The sequence below is a fragment of the Mastomys coucha genome, unplaced genomic scaffold, assembly GCF_008632895.1.
Source record: "Mastomys coucha isolate ucsf_1 unplaced genomic scaffold, UCSF_Mcou_1 pScaffold5, whole genome shotgun sequence".
NCBI lineage: Eukaryota > Metazoa > Chordata > Mammalia > Rodentia > Muridae > Mastomys > Mastomys coucha.
In genome coordinates, this window is record NW_022196911.1 from 61370458 (window position 1) to 61396032 (window position 25575).

Consider the following 25575-nt stretch of genomic DNA (forward strand, 5'->3'; position numbering starts at 1 on the left):
GGAGACTGGCAGGTCATCAGAACACATCTGATAAAGAACAGAAAGGAGGAACTCAAAGGCTCCAAAGAGCAAGGGGAACGTGAAAATGCTGATCACCCTGACTTTGTAACATGTATTGCAGAATGTATTGAAATATCACAGTGTAGTCCATAACATTTCCAGTGCTTATGTGTTTACGGCCATGTTAACTACTCTGGTTTGACCATCACGTTATAAACACATGACACATTATCACAACTATGTCTCATAAACCTGCACAATTCAAATAATCATAAGAAACTGGCTGGAAATCCTAACACAGGTGTAACCCTACTACTACAGAGGCTGAAGTAAGAGAACCATGATTTCTAGGTCAGCCTGGGCTATGTAGAGAGACTTTGACTCAAAGAAACAATACTGTTCAATTTTATATGCTTAGAAGAAAACAAATGGATCCTATTGAAATGAAAATGACTCTGATGATAATTCATATCTCTTACTAGCTGTTTCGTTTTACAGGAGGAAAATATTTATGCTCTGGAATATTTCCCCAGTAGTCATTCTTCACAATTGTGTGGATGTCAATTTCAATTTGTTGAGAAATCCTCTCTAGCCATTTTAAAAAGACAGATGCATCTTGATATATTTGGTTATACCAGAAAATGAGATGATAATTTTATTTTACCATTTTATTCCTCGAGAAGCCTTGAAGCATGCTCCTAGGTTGTCAGTGGGAGGCATTCTATTGATAATCTAAGCAGAAGATCATGGGGATCAGAGTAGTAGCTAATTACTATGTTTTCAGAGAAAGTCTAGTTAGTGACTTTCTCCAAAGTTCTTTCTCTGTCTTAAAACATCAAACCCCCACACTATTGTTGATGCCAAGAAGTGCTTGCTGATAGGAACATGTTATGGCTGTTCCCTGAGAGGTTCTACCAGCACCTAACCAATACAGATCCAGATACTCACAGCCAACCATCGGACTGAGCCTGGGGACCCCAGTGGAAGAGCTAGGGGGAAGACTGAAGGAGCTGAAGGGTATTGCAAACCCATATGAAGAACAATATCAATTAACTGGACCACCCAGGGTGGAAACCACCAACTAAAGAGTATACATGGAGGGAGCCATGGCTCCAGATACATATGTAGCAGAGGATGGCCTTATCTGACATCAATGGGAGGGAAGGCCCTTGGTCCTGTGGAGGCTCGATGCCCCAGAGTAGGGGGATGCTAGAACAGTGAGGTAGGAAGTGGGTAAGTGGGTGAAGGAGCACCCTCATAGAGGCAAAGGGGAGGGGCTAGAAGGGGGATGGGATGGGGAGTTTGTGGAGGGGTAACTGGGAAGGGAGTTGTCATTTGAAATGTAAACAAATAAAATGATTAAAAATAAAATAAAAGGACCACAATTTTACTGCAGGAACTAGAGATGTTACAGCAGGCTATCCTGCCAGTCTTTGCTGCCCTCACTGCCACCAAGAGAGGTCCCCAGACATAAAAGAAAATGCTGGTTTTCTAAAGCCAGATGTAACCTCACACTGCGGTATCTTGTTATTAGGAAATGATAGATATTTATAATGTTTTATCTAACTTAAACATGTAGCGCATGAAGCATTTATTTGGGGCTCATGGGAAGGTTTGGGAGGCTTTCCTTTAACTCCTATCAAAAATCTTCCCCTTTCCATCCCTCAGTATCACCCCTCTCCTTTTTTATTTGAGCTTTTTTATTTTTCCCTGAAATCTTACTATACTCACGCATGATGATATTTAACACTATATTGTGTTATTTTCTACCCATCTCTCCCAGGCGTTTACAAATATTCCAAAGGTCTCCCGATCCCACTGTGCCTGAGAGAATACTCAAGCCTGAATCAATATTTGGTGAATGAAGTCATGTTCTTTCTGTTTTGACTTAGCTACTGCACATCCAGCAGAAAGTGACAAAGGGACTGAAAAACCTAGCAAGCAGGACTGCTGAGCAGTTCGTGAGCATGGGGAAAGGTGGGCAGAGAAAGCAAAGGCAGGACAGCTCAGTGTTGAAAGGGTCTTTGACAAGTGTAAAGCAGATACTGTTGTGGTCCTACTTTAGGAAAGAGGCAAACGGCTGAATGAGCGCAGGAACAGACCATGTAGGTTAAAGTGAATTAACTGCTGATGTATAATCATCTTAATCTACGAAAAGTGAGCAGTTCCTGGCAAGCTAACAAATAAAGCATGTAGTTTTTAGACAGTCCAAACAGACTGGGCTGTTTGGGCAAGCACTGAGCTCGCTCTTCATCCCTGGGAAGATTCTGGTGCAATCTGCAGTGGATAGTGCTGTAGACATGATCATTGTAGCTGCAGACATAGACTTTGTACACTAACTACAGTGCATCATGGTTTCTTAATTTACACACAGGCTCTTTTCACAGCCCATTTAAAAGTCCTCAGTGACAGAAAAAAAATCCTGCAAACTTAAGCCAATAGGGTTAAATATTTTTTAAATGTCAATGGTTATTAATCCTCGTAGTAAAACCATGAAATGCACTGTGCTGTGTACAGGATGTGCGTAGGAGCCTTGGAGCTAGGATGCACATCATAGAAGAGCTGTGACACTCATGTTCATACAACCCTGGTTCTGTTCTTAGCTGGCTTTGTAGCTTGGAGCAAGACACTGAGATTCTAAAGTTCATTTGTCTAATCTATAGATGGAAACAGTGATATTTAACATACAATGGGATTGGGGACAGTAATATTTAACATATCATGTGATTCTGCAGAAGGGGCCAATGTAGGATGTCAGTAAAGTGTCAGCATTATAATTAATTGTGACCATCCCAATGCCATCTTAATGTCATTAGATACTGGATAAGGAAAGTGTCTCTAGGAGACGCTGCTACTCTTTTGTAGGCAGGTATCACAAAGCTCCCGGGGTTCCCAAAAGACTTACTGGGCTGACCAGGAACTATTGTTATGAAAAATGATGCAACATTTAATGGTGGTGGCAGGTGGAGAGATGGGGTTCAATTTGTGCTCTGGCCCATGAGATGGAGAATCAAAACCAGAGGTAATGGCAACTTCCACCAATGGCTACTCTATTCCCAAAGGAGAGGTCACACCGCCAGTCTTAAAAGAAATGTCTTCGGAATTCATTAAGGGAGAGCACAAAGCAGATACTCACAGATGAAAATCTCTAAAGGTCATTTGAAAAAAAGACAGTTTTCTTTACCTTTCGACTGCCACCGACCTTATGCAGCTAATGGTCTTCTCACGTGACCATGTGTTCAAGCTGGGCTGAAAAGGAAGCCAGCCCAATTAGGCCAGGAATGAAAAGAGGCTGGACAGAGTGGCTGGAGATGGTAGAGGGACCACAAGGAAATGTGATGTGTATCAGGTCAGCTTATTACCTCTCTCCCTGCTAATCACTCTGCATAAAGCCCCAGCAGGAAATCATTTTGTCTCCAAGTGAATCACAGCAATTTTATAATGAAAGAAATGAGGGCTCTCTCTAAGCGGCTCCCCGCATCATTGCAGGGAAGAGGCTGCAGGCAGAAACATAAACAAGGATATTCAGATTCTACAATATTGTGGCAAAATAAGTGAACTGCAAGCCTGTGTGTGTGCTTGTGCTCAAGTACATTGCTCAGGGGTAGGATGAGTCAAGGAACCCAGAAGTATGAAGAAATGGCTTTTCTTCAGTTCCTTGACTGTTCAAACCACAAAGACCTTGTGTACTTTGGATGTACTCTTAGGGCAATGGTTCTTAACTTGTGATTGCAACCCCTTTGGAGGTCAGATGAGCCTTTTAGGGGTTGCCTAAGACCATCAGAAAACATAGTTATTTACACAGTTATGATTCACAACAGTAGCAACATTGCAGTTATAAAGTAGCAATGAAAATAATGTTATAGTTTGGGGTCACCACAACATGAGGAACTGTCTTAAAGGATCAGGGTGTTAGGAAGGCTAACCACTGCCTTATGTGAAGCCATAAAGTCAAAGAAAGCCCTTCCTTGGAAAGGGGACCAGAACTATGTGAGTGGGATACTTAGTTTAAAAAGATCTAGAAACTATATGGTTAAAGGCAGGGTACACAAAATAGAGAACAGCATACAAGGGCAGAAATAGCACCACAAAGCCAGTTTCAGCCAAATGCAAAGGCAAGGAGGGAAGGAAGGATGGAGAGAGGGAGGAAAAGAAAGGGGAAGGGAGGGACAGAAGGAGACATTTATGACACCCTGGAGCATATTGAAGTTTAGTAAGAAGATTACACTCTCCTGCAAAGAAATCCCAGTTCATCATTCTGCACTGGGTGACTGTGCATAAATTAATTAATGCATCTGATTGATGATTAGCTTTTCTGAGGTCAGCAATGACCCATGCTCTAACATGAGGAAAGTTCCTGAGTGCCTCATTTCTCTCTGTAGTCTTCAGTTTCCATGGCAAGGATTAGGTCATGTGGAGTAGAGCATGAGGAAGAAAGTTAGTATTTGCTGTACTGGGAAGCTGCTGCTCCACAGACTGCGCATGCTCCACAGGCGGCGCACCATTTAGCATCATGCACCCACATGATCGCACATTGCCTCCCACCTTCTTTCAGTAAGCACCCAGAAGGCAAATGTGGACCTGTGCAACAAAATTCTCTTATGCAAAATAAGCAAAAGGGTAAAGAGCATTACAGATGCTAGGACAGGAGGCTTGGAGCAGTGTGGAGATTAGAAATCAGCCCCTTGCAACCTGGCCCTCAGCATAAGCAGAGGAGAGCTAAGGGCACCAATGACATTCTGTTCATCTTGCTTCTATTTATTAATCACAGGTGCCAACACCACGGTGGCCATATACTGCATTAGAATAGAAGATGAAGAAAGTTAAGTCTGTGCTAATTCTTGTTGGGGAGAAGCAGATTAATCCCATTTGAAACAGGCATTGATCACTGCGATACTCAGAATGTTAACTAAAGGGCTACATGAAATATGCCAGAAGACAATCGATAGTCCCCCGTCCTGCTACACTGAGCGGGGGAGAGAAGAGATGGGGTGGGGGAGGAAGAAGACAGAAAAGGGCAAGGGGGATGAATCTGAGCCAACATTGGGAAAATAAAAAATAAGAAACAAAGGCACTGTGCCCAGGAGCAAAGGAGTAAGTAGCCCAGCACACAAGACAGAAAACTTAGGAAGGACAGAAGCAAAGGAACAGAGAGTAGGGGGAATCAAGCTCTCTCCAGCCAAACCAGGGCAACTGCTTTGTATATATATGAGCCTTGGATTCAGAAAAAGAAGCCTGAGAAGGGAATACTATGAGATAAGGATTCTCAGGGGCCTGTGGCCAGCTATGCTAATATTTACTGATACCCCATGCACATTCGGTGCCCATATGTTACAAAGGTCATACCATCAGCATGTGAGTACAGGGCTGAAGCCCCCTCCCAAACAGTCACTGGAAGCTTGTTTTGAGGTTGGAGATCCTGCAAACATGACTGCTAAAAAGCTACAGAGATAATTATTCCTCCCTGGTCAGCCCAGAACTCAGGAGGGTGTCCATCACCTTGGCTACACAGCAGCAAGGAGCTGATGAGAGGATGAGAGAGTAATGAGTAGAGGGGAAAAGGGACAGGGGTTGAGCAGCAAGAGCTGTGCTGGAAACAGCCAAGAGAAAATGAGGCGTTTAGGATGATGCTACATGTCAATTATTCTGATTCTGAGGAATGGTTTAAGGCATGCCTTTCATACAGTCTAGCTTCTGGCTTTCTCTCATATATTTCCTGCCTTTATGCCTTTCCCCAGTGAATTCTTTTTCCAGTTCAAAATTGATTTCCTCTTGTGAATTTTTTTTTTGTTATTTTTTCAAAGTTCTCCTGGGTTAGGGTCCCCCCTCTCTCTTTTGCGCCCAGTAATCCACATGACATTCAATTCACCCTAGCAAAGTTTACCAATTCTGTGTCTTTCTACCCTGAATGTTCTGTGCTAATTTATCTCTCTTCTCCCGTATCATGACTATATGTCCAGACAGTTCTTTAGGCAAAACTATATTCTATTGATCTTCAGGTCCCAGCACTTAGCTTGGTGCCCAGAATCTTTAATATACATTTTTAAAAATTTGATAAGAACAGATTTAGTCTGTTATTATTTTATCTTTGTCATCTAATGGTTTTGTTAGGATCATTACAGAACACATCTCTCTTGACCCCAAATCCATGCTACTAATAGCTAGGAGCATAAGTCCGACACCTTCTCTGTTCCCTCAGCTATTGGTCTAGTATTGAACTAGATGCTGATGTCTTCAAGTTATGCCTAACTATGTATGTCTTATTTTGACCCTTATCCTTTCCAAAAAAATAATGCCTCCATCAGGTTTCATGAACTTCCTTTCCTGGATAAGTATAGCTGCCAGCCCTCAGCGAAGGAGCCTCTCTTTACAACAAATGGAGACCATCACAGAAAATCGTCACTGGACATAATACAGAGATCAATGTGTTGTGAGGAGACCGTCCCTAGTGGATACATCTACATCACACCTTCTGCTAGGGGAAGACCTGGGAAGAAGGGCTGGGAAGATTGTAGGAGTCAGGAAGTATGCTGTGAAATGTCTCTCCTAGCAATGAGTGCATGAAAAAGCCCAGAACAATGGTCACATCAGTGGATTCCTTGGGAATTTTATTGAGTCCACAATTAGACAAAGGATTATAGGCAACTAATGAATTCTGGGAAAATAAAAAGTAGCTTCTCCCAGGAATAAGCCTCTTGATTAGCTGTCAAATGCAAAGTGGCCATTAAAGACACAAATGACCAAAAGCAGACCCAGGAGGTTGCATATATATGTGTATATATATGCACATATATATGTATATATATATGTACATGTACATATATAGATATATATGTATATATTGCACATATATGTATATATATTTATATATAGGCACACACACACATAACAACAAGAATAAAAATATGCTATCAACTTGACAGTTGGGGTACAAGGGAGAAGTCCAAGAAAAGTAGCTGGGAGTGGCAAGAAGGAGGATAGAAAAGTAAAGTGATAAAAATATTTTTTAAAAATCAAAATGCCATAAGTAAGTCTATAGCCGTAAGACACTAAACTTAAAAGCGAAGTGTCTCATGTCTTTTCCCCTTAGTAATTGAACTAAAATTCATACTAATGTTTAAATATTTTGGGGTTAGGATGATTCAGAATCAGATATATTTCTTTGCCCCAGGGATTCGCCAGTGTTAGGGATTTTGAGCCACTGGGCAATCTAGGGGTGAAAGGGAAGTTCAAAGCTGCTGCTCTGTGAGAATGGGCAGCTGTAGGTCGACCTGTTCTTTCAGTTTTGCACACTGGACTTTCCAGCCCGAGTGTGTTTGGAAACAAGCAGAATTCACAGGCTGATTTCTGGGGCTCTCTTCCTAAGTGCCTATGATAAGAGTCTCTGACTTCTGACAGAATCACCCCTGTTTAATAGTCCACCCAAATGACAACTATTTACTCAAACTTTCTATGGTTCCTTCAGTCAACCACGGGTGACTGTTATGTTTGAATCTAATATGTTACCCACGGGCTCTCATGTTTGGATGCTTGATCCCCAGGTGGTGGAGCTGTGTTGGGAGGCTACGGAATGTTTAGGAGATAGAGCAGAAGTGGATCAAGCTTTTGAAGTATACTCTGTAAGGCTTAGCCCCTGGTTCGAGCCTTACTCTCTGTTGTCAGTTTCATCTCTATGTGAACAACCGCTGCCATGTGTTCTTGTTGCCACAGATGGAGCTTGCTTTCTCCCTGACTTTTGCCTCCATGACAGACTAAAATTCTCTGTAACCATGAGCCAAAATAAATCTTTCTGGTCCCCCAGGAAGCATTGAGGTTTTGTGCTTAGTCCTGTGTTGGAGCCTGGGGTAAATGATTATACTCACCTCCACCATGTGCAGTCGGCCCAGAAAACCATCCAATCGCTCAAAGACCAGAGACGCTTGGAAATCCCATGCCCTGACTTCAGAGTCCTCCTTGAAGTAAGTATGGAGGTGCTCCCTTCTGTCCTGAAATGCCTGTTTGAAGAAGCTTAAGGTATCTGAGACCACTTGCAGTTTTTTCTGACTCTCTTCCACCTCACTTCTCAGGAGGTCTTCCAGGCTGAGGTAGTTAGAGGCCTGGGAGGTAAATAAATTAGTATCTATAAGTATGGTGGCAGCTACAGGATAGCCCATAACTATGTCAACACTGTCTTAGAACCAAATAATTGCCCATGTAATATTTTTCACAAGTACAACACAGAAAACTTCTCCCCAAGCTTCCAGTTCCACAGGTGACCTTGGACCAGTGTTTAAATCCAACAATCTATGTGTTCCTTCAGTCACAGTGTGCCTTTGAACCACACTGTGATTTGACAAGTGGTTGACTGGTCAGATACCAGGAGGCACCATGGCCCTTGGGTGGGTCAGCCTGGACCTGGACAGGTATCGATCCCAACATGCTCTTCTGCAACTTAATGTCTTCGACAGCAAAATAATTTGAATGGAAGAATCAGTTGGGTCATGTATATTTCTCTCTCTTTAAGAGACTTGAACCGAAGACCTTGGAAGCTAGGCTACTGGACATTCCCTGTCACCAACCCAGGGAGCAGCAGAGAGTACTGGGTTTGGATGGTACCAATCTGAAACCACAATGTAAGTCAGTCTGTCCTGGGATTTCCAAAGCACAGGAGCTAATAGTGTTCTCTGTTGATGCTCTATTTTGTCTCCTTGTACTTTCAGCTAAAAGTCCACATCAGTAGTGATGGTAACATACAGATACATGAGACAAACACTCCAGCTACAAGTGCTGCTTTGGGTGAGCCAAGTCCTGAACCTTGACCAACATCTTTAAGTAAGTACTAAATCCCAAGACCCTTCTTGCTCCCTCATCTGATGACTGACTAGGACTATAAACGTAACACCACTTTGTAGCCTCAGCATGCTCAGAGGATGCCAGTTACTGTGAGCCATTCTATGAGGTTGTCCTTTGTTTTCTAAGGGTTAGCTGTCCTTCGGTGCCAAAGAGAAGTCAATATGGAGGAAAGGCCACCCAAACCAAGGCTTCTAGTTCCACTTACAGGTACATTCTTTAAGATTTGCACTGTCTTAGCACTGCAGGAATCCCTAAAGGGAAGCAGGAAAGCCAGTATGATGGTATACATCTGAATTCCCATCTGTTTGGGAAGCTGAGGTAGGAGGATTGCAAGTTTAAGTTTAAAGCTGGGCTGGGAAATATAACGAGGTCATGTTTCAAAATAAAATTTAAAAATATGGGCCTTGGGTTTAACCATCAGCCAAAACCAAAACCAAACCAAACCAAAACAAAACAAAACACCACCATCAGCAACAAAAAGCAGAGGAACAATCTGAGCAGGCCAAACAGCAGCATCTTGAAAGTCCATGGTTAAACTCTTTGAGCATGTGCAGGACAAAGACCTCACTGTCATTGTAACACTGAAGCCTCCCACCAACCCCTGTAACACAGTTCCTTGTTGGTGCACCATTATGAACAGGACAATGAGGCACCGAGCAGGTAAGTGGCTTGTGTTAGAACACATGGATCACATGTGGTAAGTAAGAAACAGAATCCCTTGACTTCAAAGGCTTATATCTTATTTACTAGACTCTGCTGGTGACATAATACCAATCCCTCACACAGATCACAAGGGAGGTTGCAATTTACCAGTCCTACCCCAGGGCTTAGACAGAAAGTAAGGAAAGGCTAGGCCACCCCAGTGTTAGCAGTAAGGAAAGCCTCTTTATGAACTTCTGGTTTGTGAAAATATAAAATTCAAGTGAGAGAATTCTTTGGGCCATAATTACTTCTGTGCCTAGGGAAATGCACGCTTTACTCTTCCATATGCCTTTGTGCCAACCAGCCCCTGGGGAGAAGTTCCTGGGATGCACTGATCAGCTCACCTGCTGGATAAGGAGGTTGCAGATTTCCTGGAGCAGCACTGTGAGTCTCCCAGGGGAGCGGTACCACTTGCTGGTGGCCCAAATCAGACAGACCACATGGAGCAGAGGCCGCAGCCTGCCCTTCACCTTGGGAAACTCCACATTTTCCAGGATGTCCAGATGTTGCTGGAGTGGTAATAAGTGCACATGGATGTCCTGGGCCTCTGACAGGGCTGGAAGGAATCAGAGATGGTCAGCTATCCCTGCTGGGGCACCACCTACCTCATGGAGCCCCTGTGTCTGGAAAGCTAAGAGTTGGCAATGCCAAGGCTACAATCCATTTCTGACCTGAGAAGAAAGCTAGAAGATGGGTTCAGAAAGCTTCCTCTATAGAAAGTCTGAAACCCAGAGCACTCTGAAAACCTAGAATGATGGACTAAGAAATTCTCTGACAACATTCTTGTACCAGGACTTCTTCCTGGCTTTCCCAGCCTGTCTTGGTTATGGTTTCTCTTTCGGTGATGAAATACCATGGCCAAAGCAATTTGGAGAGGAAAGGGTTTATTCGACTTATGCTTCCATGTCACAGTTCATGGTTGGAAGCTGACAGGATGGGGACTCAAGCAGGGCAGGAACCTGGAGGCAGGAACTGATGCAGAAGCCATGGAGAAGTTCTGCTTACTAGTGTGTTCCACATTCCTTGCTCATTCTGCTTTCTTATAGTCCAAGGATGGCCCCACCCGCAATGGGCCAGGCACTCCCCAACCAATCACTAATTAAGAAAATGTCCTACAGGCTTTCCTACAGTCTAATCTTATAGAGGCAATTTCTCATTTAAGGCTCCTTTCTCTCTGATGACTAGTTTGTGCCAAGTTACCATAAACTAGCTTAGCACCCAGTCTGCAGCTCCACTTTAGCAGATCCTCTACCTTGATGAATGCTAATGACTTTGATGCTGCTTTCACAAAGATAACACGGAGGCAGCTGATGGGACAAGTGTAAAAAGCAGAAGAGTATTCCTTTACACACTGACCAGGCACCTCTCAATTCCATGACTTAGGACACGTTTAACATCAGCCTCAAAAGTAGACTGTTCTGGAAGGTAATTTCATGAGTCCTCATGGGAACAGGAGGCAGTGTAAATGGCCTCTTCCTGGAGAATGACACTGTGCCAGGACTGTACCATTCAGTTAGTAAACAGCAGTGTCTCCGGTGAGATTTTAATAGAAACTTTTGTGAGTGGGTGCTTATGAAAGAAAAGTCACAGGGGATGGGGGAGTGGTGTGGCCTGAAGATGGCAAGCTGCTGCTGGTTTTCAAAGCCAGAGAGCTGTTCTGCCACCACTCTTGAACACGACTCTGAGGGAGAAGCCTTCAGCAGTCATCCTGTAGTAACTGACAGGGAAATGTGGGAACACTGCTAGCACTGACATGTACATAGCAACTCAGACTGAAGCAAGACTGGAGGGAATAGCTGCAGACATTTTCCCCCGGGTGGGTGGTATCTATGAGAGTGGGTAGACTTAGGTCATATTATATGGATGAGGCTCCATGTCTACCCAAAACGAAGCAAACCCAAAACACCCCTGATTTAGCTGCAACCTTCAATCGATCAAAAATTTTTCTACCACTAGACATACGGCATCCTTCAAGACTTAGATAGTTCTCTAGGTTCACTGTGTAACTCCACCAGCCCTGATTGCCTGGATAAGAGGAGTAGTACCCCTGTTAATTCTTCTGAGCCTCTGGTTCAATTGCTATAAGGCCCAAGGGACAGAGGATATATGGCTATGGGTCCTTGTACTTTATATCTTAAGAGGTTTGAGTCAGTCAAATGACAAGGCACTTGGATAATTCTGTGTGGGAGGTGGACAGTCAGTATTAGAACCATTGACTTGGGGCAGAGGACCTTAATATCCAAGAGCCATTCTAAAGAGCATGGGCCCTGGATTCACACGTGTTGTAGAAAGCCAAGGTTGAGACTCCTGCATAGGGTAGAAGAGGCTGAGGCGTATGCACAGGAGTCTTCTCTTTGTCAGCCTGTGTAGAGAGCCTTTAAAACTCACTTTCTTTACACAACTGGACATCTGGACAGCCACTTGATTGTTTTAAGACAGTAATATTTGGGAAAGCATGGGTTGCTCCCTAGCTCAAGCAAGCAGTGATCACATTGACTGAAAAAAAATGAAGCTAGGTAGAACTAGGATTATGCCTTGTTCCATTGTTGTTGTTGGGTTTGGTTTTTTTTTTGTTTGTTTAAAATATGTATTTTCCTCAATTTCTGAAGGATGCTGATTGCTAGCTCCACTTGGATTCCCAAAGACAACAATTCTCAGTATGAATTCCTGCCCATTGAACAAGCCTTTCATTCAGTTACAAAGCCCCCCCTCAAAAGTACGATTACCACACCATTGGGGATATCCTATTGGGCCAGTCATTGTTGTGATTAGTAGGTTTACAGGTGGATTATAACCAATCGCTCTTCTCCCTTGGCAGCTTGCATAACACCTTCAGATATCACTAATCCACAGGGTCAGTTCTAGCTGGATTCTTCCAAACCTTCTGTCCAAACTGTATCCTGCCTTCAGCAATAGGGTTTTACCTTCAAGTTTTGGGAGGCAAGCAAAGGTAATGGTAATAGTATATATTCTTTGGGGAATCTCTTGAACCCAACCAACAACTCAGAGATTTTTCCCATGCCTGTTAGATAGCTATAGCTCCTGTGGGGAGAATTATCACCCTAAATAGTATAATTCATATATATATATATATATGTATATATATATATATATATAAATGAATTATATTCATTTATTATATACATGTATATGAATTTCATACATTATAATACATATCATAAAATAATGTTTATTTTATGTTTGAAAATCTTAAATGTTTGAAAAATGGCTTTTCAAACATTTAAGATTATTTCCTTTTCTTTTACCCCTCTGAATTACCCTTTCTTTGCTTCTGCACTTGCACTGGGTCGTAGACTCATATCTAAAGACTCGGTACTAGGAGCCACAACTTGAGAGAACATGCTGAGTTTCTTTTTGGATCCAGGTCAATTCATTCAGTGTACTTTTTAGCTCCAACCATTACCTGCAAATTTTACAATTTACTGTACTTCACAGGTATATAGGATCCCAGCGTGTATATGTAGCACATTTTCATCAGCTTAGGGACATTTGGGTTCCTTCCATTCCCTAACGACTCTGAATAGAGCAGCAATGAACACGGCACTTGTCTGTAGAGTAGGATGTCATGTCTTTTGCACATATGACAGCAATGGTTTAGTTAAGCCATATGGTCTATTATTTATAGAGTTTTTGTTTGTTTTTGAGACAGGGTTTCTCTGTGTAGCCCTGGCTGTCCTGGACTCACTCTGTAGACCAGGCTGGCCTAAAATTCACAGAGATTCACCTACCTCCCTGGATTGAAGGTGTGTGCCACCATTTTTAGTGTGTGGCTATTTTTAGCTTTTAAAAGAGTTCTCCACACTGATTATTGAAATGGCTTCAGTAGTTTGCAGTATTGAAGTATGCTCCTCTCCCCACAGCATCTTTCTCCATTTGTTGTTTTGTTGATCTTTGCACTCTGACTGGGGTGAGATGGAATTTCAAAGCAGTTTTATTTTGCATTTCCCTAATGGTTAAGGATGTTGAACACTTTTAGAGATATTTCTTTTGAGAAGTCTCTGTTCAGTTACAGAGTCCATTTTTCATAGGGTGGGTTGATTTCTAGATTCTTTGTTTTGTGAATTCTCAACATATTCTGCAAATTCATCGTCTAGTGAATGTCTAGTTGATGAAGATTTCCTCCCACCCCATGGGCCTTCTCTTCACTTAATTGTTTTTTATTTGTTTGTTTGTAGGTTTTTGTTTTGTTTTGGTTTTGGGGTTTTGATTTTTTGCTGTACAGAAGCTTTTCAATGTAATGAGGTCCTATTCCTTAACTGGTCACTTTACTTCCTGAGTGAATGTTGTTCCACTCAGAAAGTCCTTTTCCATGCCTACATCCTGGAGGGTATTGCTTATGTCTTCTTCTGGCAGCCTCAATGTTTCAGGATTCATACTGAGGCCTCTTGTCCATTTGCAGTTGATGCTTGTGCAGAGTAATAGATACGGGCCTCCTTTCATCCTACTGTGGACATCCCGTTTTTATAGCACCATTTGTTAACAATGCTTTCTTTCCTCCAGTGTGTATTTGGGGCACCTTTGTCAATATGAGATGGCTGTAATCATGAGTGCTCATGCTTGTGTTTTCTGTTTGTTGTGTTGTTCTATGTGTATGTTTTTATGCCAGTCTCATGCTATGTTTATTATTATAGCTTGAAATCTGACATGCCATATTAGTATGTGTGTGTGCGCACGTACACACATATATATGTGGCATAGGCACAGGTACAAGCAAGAGCCAGACGTCAAATGTATTGCTGTATGAATCTCCATCCTTTTCCCCTTGAGACAAGGTGTCTTACTGGATTGAAAAATTTCCTTTCAACTAGGATGGCTGACCAGAAACTCTTGGGCTCTGTATTCTCTGCCCAGAAATGCTGGGTTTATAGGTACTCATATCTACAGCCAACATTTATATGGGTGCCAGGGTTTGAACACGGGTCCTCATGCTTGCAGAGAAAGTGATTGTCCTGAGCCACCATTCATTCCACCTGCCTATTTTAGATTTTGTATAGTTTTATGTTGTTGTACTAGATTCATTTATTTAAATCTTTACAGGCATATGCAGGGTTTTGCTGGTACAGCCTCAATACCAAACTATAACGGAAATGCTTTTATGTATCCATTTGCTAATTTATGATATAAATATTCACATATGTGAACTATGTTCGGTTTTAAGCTGCTCGCTTATCTGATTACTTCTTGGGGTGTATGGGGCGGGAAATTAAGAGAGATGTACAGAAGAGTGGGCCAGCCCTCTGTGGCTCCAGCGCAGCACAGGGCTTTGGCTTCTTCCCTGGCATTCTGCCTTCAAACATTTTTGGTTTGAGCTATGACTTCATTGTATCCCCACTGCCCTTTCCACAAATAGTCACTGGGAAGAACTAACTAGAGGAGCTGATTAGATAATGAGGGCTCCTCCCTTGTGGCTAGGATTAAAGACTTCTTGTGCCATTCTGCTAGCCTGCCTTCCACTTTCATATGTGAAGACAGAGTATTTTCGCTCTGCACCCGCACAGGATGCAGCAACCAAGTGCCATCCTGCAGGGGGAGAGCAACTCTTACCAGACAACTGATCTCCTTGGTTATAGTCTTGATCTTCTCAGCCTCCAAAGCAGTGACAACTAAATGACCCAGTGTGTGGTGGCTGTTAGAGAAGCATAGGTACACCAAGACAATTGGAGACCAGGTTGTTCTGTGTCAACCGTTCCTGATAGTGACCAGCAAGAGAACTCTCAAGATATCCTTGCCTCCAAGAGGAGACATTCAACTCTACCTGCTGTTTTCCAAGCATCTTCAACTTCTAATCAATTCACTTTCCAGTCATATCTGTTCTCACCCTTCATCCTTAGTTCTCTGACCTGTGCTCACACCCAGATACTCTGCTTCCTCTATCACTCTTTAGTCCGTACAAAGCCAATGAACTGGCCAACTGTGACTAATAAGAATGATGCACCCACTGTATCGACGCAGGATAAAGAAAGCCAGATGTTCTGAAATTAGATTAGACGTGATAAAAACCGGTCAATAGCCTTTTACACCTCTTTAGTGGTGTAGGCTCTGCCAAATTCCTGACCAAGGCTCTCCCTAACACCTCTAATCTAATTTTCTTTTTCTCTCATCATGAGAATTAAATTACATATTTAAAAGACTTCTGATGCTGCTGTACTGTATGTTTGATACTATCATAGTGCTGTTTGTTCTTCAAATATCACTCCCAGGGTACAGTGGATTGGAAAGAAAGGTGTTTTGTTTGTTTGTTTAAAGCTGGCCTACAGAAACAAATCTTTTCTAACCACTAATGCATATGACCAGTGAGTTTCCTAAGAAACTAGTGTCAGACATACATGCGTGTATGAAGTAACCAGTTCAGAGCACTCTCTTCCTTTATTCTCTGTTAGCTGAGCTCTAAACATTAGGCATTTGCATGTTATATGTGTCATAGATGTGCTGTGCATACTGTAGCACTGCTTCCCCAGGGAAAACTCCCACATAAAATAGATAAAATTATAATGATTTCTTGAGATCCATAGGAGGATCTGTTTCAGGTCCCCCCTGCCAATACCCAGAGCCATAAACGCTCAGTCCCCTTGTATAGAAGACTGTGCTATTTGTGTATAACCTAGACACACGATGATCTATATTTGTATTGTTGGTTTTTCGAGACAAGCATCTCATTGACCTCAAATTTGAGATCTCCCAGCCTCAGCCTTGTAGGCACTGGGATTTACAGGTAAACACCACTATGTCTGTCCTTCCTGCATTCGTGAAATCTGCTCATTCTAACTAGTAGACTAGAAATGCTATAGAGAAAGCTATGAACTATGGTATTTAGGAAATAACAACAGTAAATAAATCTATGTTTTTGGTATAGAACAAAATGAAAAGCATGGTCAATTGAGTCCATGAAGACTAACCCACAGATGTGGAGGGCTGATTGTATATAAAATGAAAACTTATTTCAACCAATAAGTAGAAAAATGGTATAATTTGTGGAAACAGGGCAGTTTTAAAGTCATTTTATAAAACACTTGTCCAGTTGTTTCTCAAATCCAAGATGGTATACCATAACAAATTCTGGTGGTACCTGCGTTTGTAAACTGAAGCTCAAATTAGAAGCACACATAACATCCCTGGGACATAGTACCTATGGAGAAAGAGGGAATTGAAGATTCAACAAACATCTTGTTCAAGGCAGCTGTACCTGCTGGCTCAGGAGCCACTGTAATGGCTTGTGGGGCCAGGTAGACCTCAAGACTCTACGACAGCTCTTCTCTGTTGTATCGATCAGTTTAAAACCCCAGCATTGAAGCTGGGTGTGTTAACTCATGCCTATAATTCCAGCACTTAGGATTCTGTAGCAGGAGATTGGAGTTCAAGGCCAGCCTAGGCTATATTACTAAGCTCAAGGCCAACCTTAGGTAACTAGAATGATGCTATCTTAACAACAACAAAGATACACACAAAGAAAGGAAGAGAGAAAAGATACTTTGTTACTGATCCTTTTATTCCCAAGGGTGGAAGAACGGAGTAAGATGACAGAGTGGTCAGCTAGTGAGCTCTGGATATAAGACACCACCCTTGTTAACAGAACTAGGAGACTTTGATTAGGTTTATATTTTGGATCTGCATGGAACAGAGTATTTAAAAAAAGTTCTGGGAGAAGAAAGTACTTGAAAATCACTGTTTGGATTAAGTTTAATTCTTATGAAATTGAAAAAAACTTTAAAAGCACATTTTGGCCTTCAGTACTAAGAGCAAGGAGAGGTTTAGTAGAAAAGTATGGGGTGGGGGTGGGGAACAAACACACCAGAAAGGGGAGAGAAAACCCTGGGAAAATGCGCCTACGTCTTGTCATAGCCCTTGCCAGCTATGCAATTTTAACAAAGGCTGATCTTGTCTGGCACTCAGAGGGACAGGAAATTGCAGTCCCATCTGAACAGAAAAACCTGAATGGGGTTAGAAACAGACAGGAGATTTCTCAAGATGCTAAGGGCAGTGCAGAGGGACCTGACCTCCAGAGGTGAGATGTCACCTCTGTCACTGCATGTATACATAGCTTGGTGCAGCTGATAACATTCTCCCTTCTAGATTATCTAGCAAGCTCTGAGGGAAGTAAGGAAGCGGGCACAGCAGAGCCAGAGTTCCAACCATGGAGAGGTTGTGTGGCTTATCAAAGGCAGGTGACCTACAAACCCAGCTGCTTCCAGATTTGCTGTTCCTGCCACCATGCTGTCTTGTGGCAGATAAGAAGGTAACAAGGATGTAAAGATGCTGACATCACAGAGAGAAGTAGACAAGCCGCTAATGAAAACTTTGAGCCCAATAGATTTGTGAAGTCACTTGCCGGTCCTCACCTGCTTCAATGTCTCTGAACATGGCTTTGAAAGCTGGCAAGTAGCTGCTCTGAAGTTTGTCCAGGAGTTCAGCCATGCCCCTCACCTTGACTGTCATTAGTTGATTATAAATATGTTCCAGGTCCTCACACCTGCAAAGCCCAGGAGGGGAATGCACGTGAGCACAGAGAAACGCTGTCACACTGTGATGCCCCACTCTCCTGCAGGCAGAGAAGAGCCCTACCTCGGGTGCTCACACAGAGACTGAGCTCCATCCCCAAGAACCCAACTCAGACAACTGTTTCAGAACAGTGAGGACAAAGCCAGAGTCAGGAACAAAGGCTCAAAGCTCCAGGAACACTGCTGTGACCAGACCAGCTGGTGACCCAAAAGCTTGGCAGCTGGAGGTCATTAGTTCTTACAGCAAGGTTGGGACAGGGAAACAGAATCATTGTTGAAGTAGGACATCTAGAGAAGGGCCTCAGCATAGGTCAGGAAATGGTCAGAAACCGGGTGACCATGGGCTTCTCAGCATGAAAGGGCAAAGAGGGCTGGAGCCCTACAGGACAGCTGGTCCTATGGATATGACACAGACACTCTGTTCTAAGTAGGGTCAGGGACATCTGCCTCCAACATCTGCCTGTCTCCTCCAGAAAAGAGTGACCAACACAATGATAAACAGGAGCAAAGACATGGAGGGTAGGAAGGGAAGTAGTCAGAAGCAAGAGTTAGGTAATTCTCATCACCCTTTGGGGGAAAACAGTGGATGCTAATGATGAGCTGAGACCCAGGACAGGCAGTTCTGTGGCCAATGTCCAAAATCCTTTCTCCCCCAACCCCCCTCCCCAGATCCTTACAGAGGTATATATATCTAACCTTGGATGTCCAAGAAAAGGGAAACAGAAATTAGAATAAATATACAAAGAGTCTGGGATGGAGAGACAGCTCAGTGGCTAGGAGTACTGACTATTCTTTCAGAGGATCCAGGTTTGCTTTCCAGCACACACATAGTGATCCTCAACTATTTTTAACTCCAGTTTCAGGGGACTGGACAACTGTGATCCACATACATACATTCATTCATAGAAAAAATGTTAAACATCTCAACAAAAGGAGCAAAACCAATCTTTTAAGTCTCCATTCAATTATATACACATTGTTGAAACATCCTTGACATTTTCTGACAGTGTCCCAGAAAGTAAGAGTGTCTACTGAGTCTCAGGGAAAGAATGTGTCCCCAGTTCACATGAGAAATGGTACTGAGCCAAAGATATCCAGTTGTCAGCCCTAGGGAGGATAAGAAAGAGACGCGAGGAGGTGGGACCAGAGTCAGTGGTAGCTCCCTAAGGCCAGCCCTGGCTTTCTCTTCAGTAAACAGCTCTCTCCCAACATCTGAGCATGTGACTCCCTGCCTACCTGCTCTTCCAGAACTCCAGCTCCACCTTGGGGGTAGGATTTTCCCCTTGTACGAGTGCTTGAGAAGACTCCCTCTTGAGTACCACCTGGATTTGGTGGCTCCATTTGATCACTGCAGACTCCACGGCATAGACAGTTGACTTGTCTATAGAATCCAAGCTGCAAAAGACAAGAGGAATTCCCCCCAGTGTGCGTAAAAAGAATTTAAACCTGGTGTATTCACCCGTCCTCTGTGGCTATAACAAAATTCCCCAGGCTGGGAAACTTACAAAAAAAAAGTTCATTTAGCTCATGCTTTGGAAGGTCAGAAGTCTATGACAAGGTGCACGATATGCTGTGGATGGCACTGTGGTGGGAATAAACTCAAGGAGATTCACACAGCAACAAGGGAAGCAAAAAAATAGGCAGGGCTAACTTTGCCCGATTATAACAGGTTAATCTGGAGGGAGCTGAGGGTCTCCAGGATTTACATTAGTCCTCTCTGAGGGACTGCTCCCAATGACCTAACTGCCCTGTACTAAGCTCCAAGTCTTAAGGATCCCACTACCTCCCCACAGAGCAACACTGAAAAAACAAAATGCCAATGCACAAAACCTTAGGGGAACAAACTTAACCTAATACAAAAAATACTCCTGGGTGTTCTCTAAAAGAGAACCTCCAGTCTTTTAAAATAGGCAGGAAATTCCACCTAACCTATGAATCCTTTTGTTTTTACAAAGTGTGTCTGTGTGTTTGTCTGTCTGTGTATGTATGCACATGATCATGTGGATGTGTATATGTTGGTGCCTTGCCGGTGCACATGAATATGGAGGCCTGAGGTTGCTATCTAATGTCTCTGGCATCTTTCTGCCTTGTGTTTTTGCTACGGGGACTCTCACTGAGCTTGGAGTTCATTGGTTTGGCTAGGCTGGCTGGCCAAGGAGCTGCAGTGATTCATCTGTCTACAACTCACTTATCCCCCAGTGCTGGGGTTACAGGTACACAATTTCATGCTCAGTGTTTTGTGGGTCCTAGAGATCTGAACTCAGGTCCCCATGCTTGTACGCCAGGCATTTTACCAACAGAGCCCTCTCTGGGGCCTTTAACCTATGAATTCTACCCCCTCCCCTGTAATAGACTCTTTTAAAGCACATTAGCAAACTGCTTAGATCCTTTCTGGGGAAACATGCTTACTCTTGTATATATTCAGCATTATCTGTACAGTCCAGGGTCCACCGTTACTCTGAAGACTTAATCTAAGACCTTTAAATGGTACACACTCTTGTCAGTGAATGAAACATTGAGAAGCTACCCAAATGTCCATCCCTGCCTTGAATATCACCAATATGCACTCCCTGCATAGCACAGAAGCTGACTCTTTGGCTAACTAGCTCTTCCAGGAGACAGTTTGACGCATTTACCTCCCCAGGACTTACCAGGATTATTCCATTCTGTCTTTAGATTTCCAACAAAGAATGGAATTCCCAAGTATTCCCCTTCAAACATACACACACACACACACACACACACACACACACACACACAAACACAAACCCACACACACACACACTAACACATACATACTCCATATATATATATATATATGTGTGTATATATATATATATACAAGCATGCATACACACAGCATACATACACACTCCATACACATACCCAGATAACACAATAATAGTAACTGCATATTCACTTTAAATAAATTAAAATAAAACTTGGACTGGCTCCTCTTCAGGGTCTTAACAGGAAACTGTATATGCCAGGCAATAGGGACTCAGTAATGGAGAAAGGAAATATATAGATGTATAGATGATATTTTTACACTGGGAACTACCTCAACTTAATGTGAAATTCATATTTGCTCAGAAATGATACAGCACAAGTGATTATGAAAGGTATTAAAAGAAAATGCTCTCTTCCCCCAAATGATGCAGCCTGTGTGGAAATTATCTAAGATGAACAAAAGAAGACAGACTCAGCAAGGATTGCATACATGAGCTGAATGTTATTAAGGTATGGTATAGCAGAGCTGGGGAAAAGGGAAAGATTAATTGTATTTATTTTGAAAATTAGACATTTTTATTAATCTACAGTAAGTTTTCCAGTTAAGTAGGATGCTACTTCAAATTACATACTGATATAAATTATTTCCCACATAAAACTACTGAGAAGTATGTTGTAATTGTATGCTTTACTTATTCTTCGGGTACATCATGGCTCCTGATCAACACAATGACAGCCAGACCACACTAATGCAGGAAGATGACCTATTGCCACAAATGCATAGAAATGCTGGGTAAAAATGTAAGAAACAAATATTTACATACAAAGTCTCGATTGAAAGGGAAAAATACTCCTGGGTACAAAGACAAAGAACACCCAAAGCTGGAAGAGTTGAGAGGAACTAGATAAAAAACATAACATTGTAATGCAGAAGATCTGGGGTGTTGGCCCAGGATTGTTACCCTACCCTTGGGAATGTTGAGGGAAGAGAATCTTGAGTCTGAGGCCAGCTTGTGTTATGCATAAAATCCTAGGGTGGCTTAGGACAGAGAATGAGAGCCAGTCTCAAATAAATAAGTAACAAAAATAAAAAAATCATAAAAAATGGAGGCTGCAGTTTTAATGTCCATTCAGGGGCAGTAGACATTGATTCCCCAGTAGAGCCAGATTTGTCTGGACTTGAGGTTAAAAGAAAAAAAAAAACTAAAAAATCTCCAGGGTGTGAAAAGTCTACAGCTGCCGGGAAATGGAGACTGGAATGGCAGTAAGAGCCTGCAAGCTAGAACTGAGGCATTGCATACTGGGGAATGCAGGTAAGAGCTGTAAAGGCACTGGACTGGCTGTCAGTTGGACATTGGCCACATCTCGGGAACTCTGAAAACACCATGGTTGATCTGAGTTCTGAAATGATTTGGGTAAAAAACTGCCACATTGTTAAGAGAACCTTTGGAGACCTCAAGCAGTAAGACTGGGCAAGGGGCATAATCTGTGTGAATACACAGTCCAAGAACATTGGCAGAGTCAACAGTGGGCTTGTCTGTGGACTGAGATATGCAAAGTCAGGAAGAGAAAAAGCCCTGGGGAAGATGCTAAAAAATGAAACAGTTTCTCTGCCATGGCCAAAGCCTATGGGTTGATAGTACTTACATTGGCTCACTATGGCCATCCACAAACTCTACATTTTCTGAGCCAACTGGAAGAGGCAGCAAGGTTTTCCCCTTCATGTGCTCAAAGATTACCAGGAGGTCAGACTGCAGGGTGTGGGCGTGATGCCTGATGTCTTGACATACCATGTGGGTCCAATCTAGATGGTTCTTTTCATTGGCCAAGACAGGAATAATGACCTGAAAGAGAGAGAGAGACACCAAGAAAGCAAGAGGATTGCAAATTCAAGCCAACCTGTGCTATGTAGTGAGACTTTGTCTCAATAGGAAGAAGAACTCAAATGGAATTACCTCGCATGGGTAGATAATGTTGCGTTCAGAAGTCGCGGGTTACTTAACCCCGATATCCTAGTACATGGGATACTACTCTATGATCTACTGGGGAAAGAGCCTCCAAAGGCTCTCAAAACAATACAGTCTATTGTCACTGCTTTGGACTGCTCAACAAAACTAGGCAGTAAGATCCTATTGCTGAAGACAACACCTACATTGGATATAGGACATAGGAAAATCAAACAAGAACTGAACTAGATAGTATTATTGAAAAGTACTAGGCAAACTGTTGAGGAAGAAAAGTTATCAATAATTTAACCCAGATGTAGATACTGTGTATCACAATACCGACTTGCCAGACAAAACATACCCACTGATGGAATTGTAAACCTGGTGAAATGTCCAGGGCTGCTGAGGTTATTAGTCCTATGGGAGAATCTTTCTGAAAAATGTTCATGTTGTTAAATTGTCTTGTATAGTAGGGTCTGAAGGAGAATATTCCCCATATGTTCATGTTTGAATTCTTTGACTCCCCCCCCCCCCACACACACTGGTAGAACTGTTTGAGAAGGACTAGGAGGTGTGGCCTGGTTGGAGGGGGTGTGTCACTCAAGGCGAGCCCTTAGGTTTCAAAGACTTGTGTGCCATTCCCGGTGTGCTATTTCTTCCACATGCTTGCAGATGATGTAAGCTCTCGGCTGTTCCTCCCATGCTATGCCTACCTGCTGTTCCACCAGGATGGTCATGGACTACTCATCTGGAACCATAAGCTACCTCCCCATAAGCTCTTACATCTATTAGTTGCCTTGTTCATAATGTCTCTTCATGGAGTAGAAAAGTAATGAAGAGACCTTCTAAACATCCACAGGCTGGTATAGCCATTGGCCTGAGTCAGAAAAGTCTATTGGCAATGGACAATGGTTAAATCAGAAAATCATAACCTGTCAAAATACTCAGAATAAGGGACTGCTGAATACTCAGGTCTATATGGACCATCTCTGTCACCCAAGCCAAGGCCTGGATACTAGAGAGGAGGGGAAAGCAGGACTGTGAGCACCGTAGGAGGGGGCAGAGAGCTGTAAATGCTGTCGTCTGGTTCTGGCAATCATGAACACACAGGAGCTGTGAGCTGTGACCACTTGAACAAGATAGGCACACAGACACATGCATACACACAGACACACACATATGCACACACACACACACGCACACACACACAGAGTCAGAGAGACAGAAAGACAGAGAGACAGGGAGATAGACAGAGAGAAAGGAGAGGGACTGGTTAGGAAGAAGTGGTCGGCAGGTGTAAAAGAAGAACAAGAAAAGTTAATGGAACATATTCTAATAACAGGTTGTATAAATTTAGAATGAAAAACAAAAGAAAAATGGAAAAAACAAAGAAAGACTGAGAAAGGAAATATAACTAGAGAAGGAAGAAAGGGAGGAAGGAAGAAAGGGGAGAGTGGTGAGAAAGCATTTTCAGAGCCCCTTATACATCATTCTTCAGATTGCTGTACTGCAAAGGCTAAGACTAGGGTACAACCTTACATGTTGCCTTGATCTCTGGGGAAGTCAGGGAAGCCCCCAACAGCCTTCCTCCTATTTTCTTTTCATCTCCCCCTTGGAAAATGTCCCCCAAACCAACAGTCCTCAGTAAGAGGGATCAGGTACAGTGGCAGCTTAGCCTTTACTGGAAGGCTTCCCTGGAAATCCCAGGGATTATTCAAACAAGTCAATCACATACTCACACATGAACCAGGGCCACCACTCCATTTTGATACTATAAAATACACTTCCCATAGTCCCCAGTTCACTCTGTTCCCAAAGTCAGCTCCATGTGGTCCTGTGTGGCAGACTGACCTGCTCCTCTCAATGGGAAACATGACAAAAACTGTCCATATCATCTGCTGTGTTGAGAGTCATATGTTGCTCTCTCCACCACTCCTCCCTCACCAGCCCCTCCATCATCATCAGGGTGAATATGAGTGGACTGAAATCATCACAAAAGACAAAAAGTAAAGACTTTCTTTTCTTCAAAACTTTAGCCATTGTTTTTCTATACGTCAATGTTGAGGTATGATAGGTTGCTATGTATTGTAATGCTAAATATTGGCCTCTAAGATCTGGTTGTCCTCAGAGACAAGGAGATCCTCACTCTACACCAAGTGATGCTATGCAACCTTGCTCCTTAATTTAAAACTACTGATTGAGTAAAGATGCCTACAGCATGTAGCTGGGCAGAAGAGAGGTAGGCAGGGCTTTGGTTCCTGAGCTTGGAGTCTGAGGCCAAAACCATGAGGGCAGGAGAGACTAAAGAGGAAGATGCAATGGGGTAGGTGGGTTTTAAGAACATGGCCATCAGGGCAAGCCAGTTGGAGTAGAAACAGCCCAGGCAGAACATGGCAAGTTATATCTTGAGTTTATTGACAGGGACATAGACAAATTAGCATAGAGGATTGATATCTGCCCAGTTGTAGTGTTTGAAGGCTTATCATAAATATGAAGATTTTGTGTCTTTTATTTGGAAACTATTTGATCAAAGGTGGGGTAGAAACCCCCTATTACTATATATCACAACACCTCAAATCCCTACAGAACTCCATCCAAACCTCCCACAAACTTTTCTGTTAGTATACACTTGCCACTCTCTAAGGGATTCGCCAAGATGCCAGACCCTAGGGAAGAATGTGAGATTCTTAAGGATCAACTGAGATTCGGTTTCTGCCTTTGAGATCCTAGACAAATCCTTTTCTTATTCAGCCTTCTACCCTGATTCCAACATAAATGTGACTGAACTTACTGTGTGATCCCTTTTGTAGGGTTGTTTTTTTTTTTTTTTTTTTTTTTTTTTTTTTTTT

General features: G+C 42.7%; 1 protein-coding gene across 1 annotated transcript in view; it reads right to left on the reverse strand.

Annotated features, from left to right (window-relative positions):
• Dnah9 (dynein axonemal heavy chain 9) overlaps nucleotides 1-25575 on the reverse strand; it is a 335545-nt gene that overhangs the window by 304172 nt on the left and 5798 nt on the right. The window contains exons 2-6 of the mRNA XM_031353939.1: nucleotides 22428-22624; nucleotides 19287-19445; nucleotides 17892-18022; nucleotides 9879-10090; nucleotides 7863-8096 (exon numbers count right to left, since the gene is read on the reverse strand). Coding sequence (XP_031209799.1) covers nucleotides 7863-8096; nucleotides 9879-10090; nucleotides 17892-18022; nucleotides 19287-19445; nucleotides 22428-22624 — 933 coding nt within the window. The remainder of the gene's footprint in view (nucleotides 1-7862; nucleotides 8097-9878; nucleotides 10091-17891; nucleotides 18023-19286; nucleotides 19446-22427; nucleotides 22625-25575) is intronic.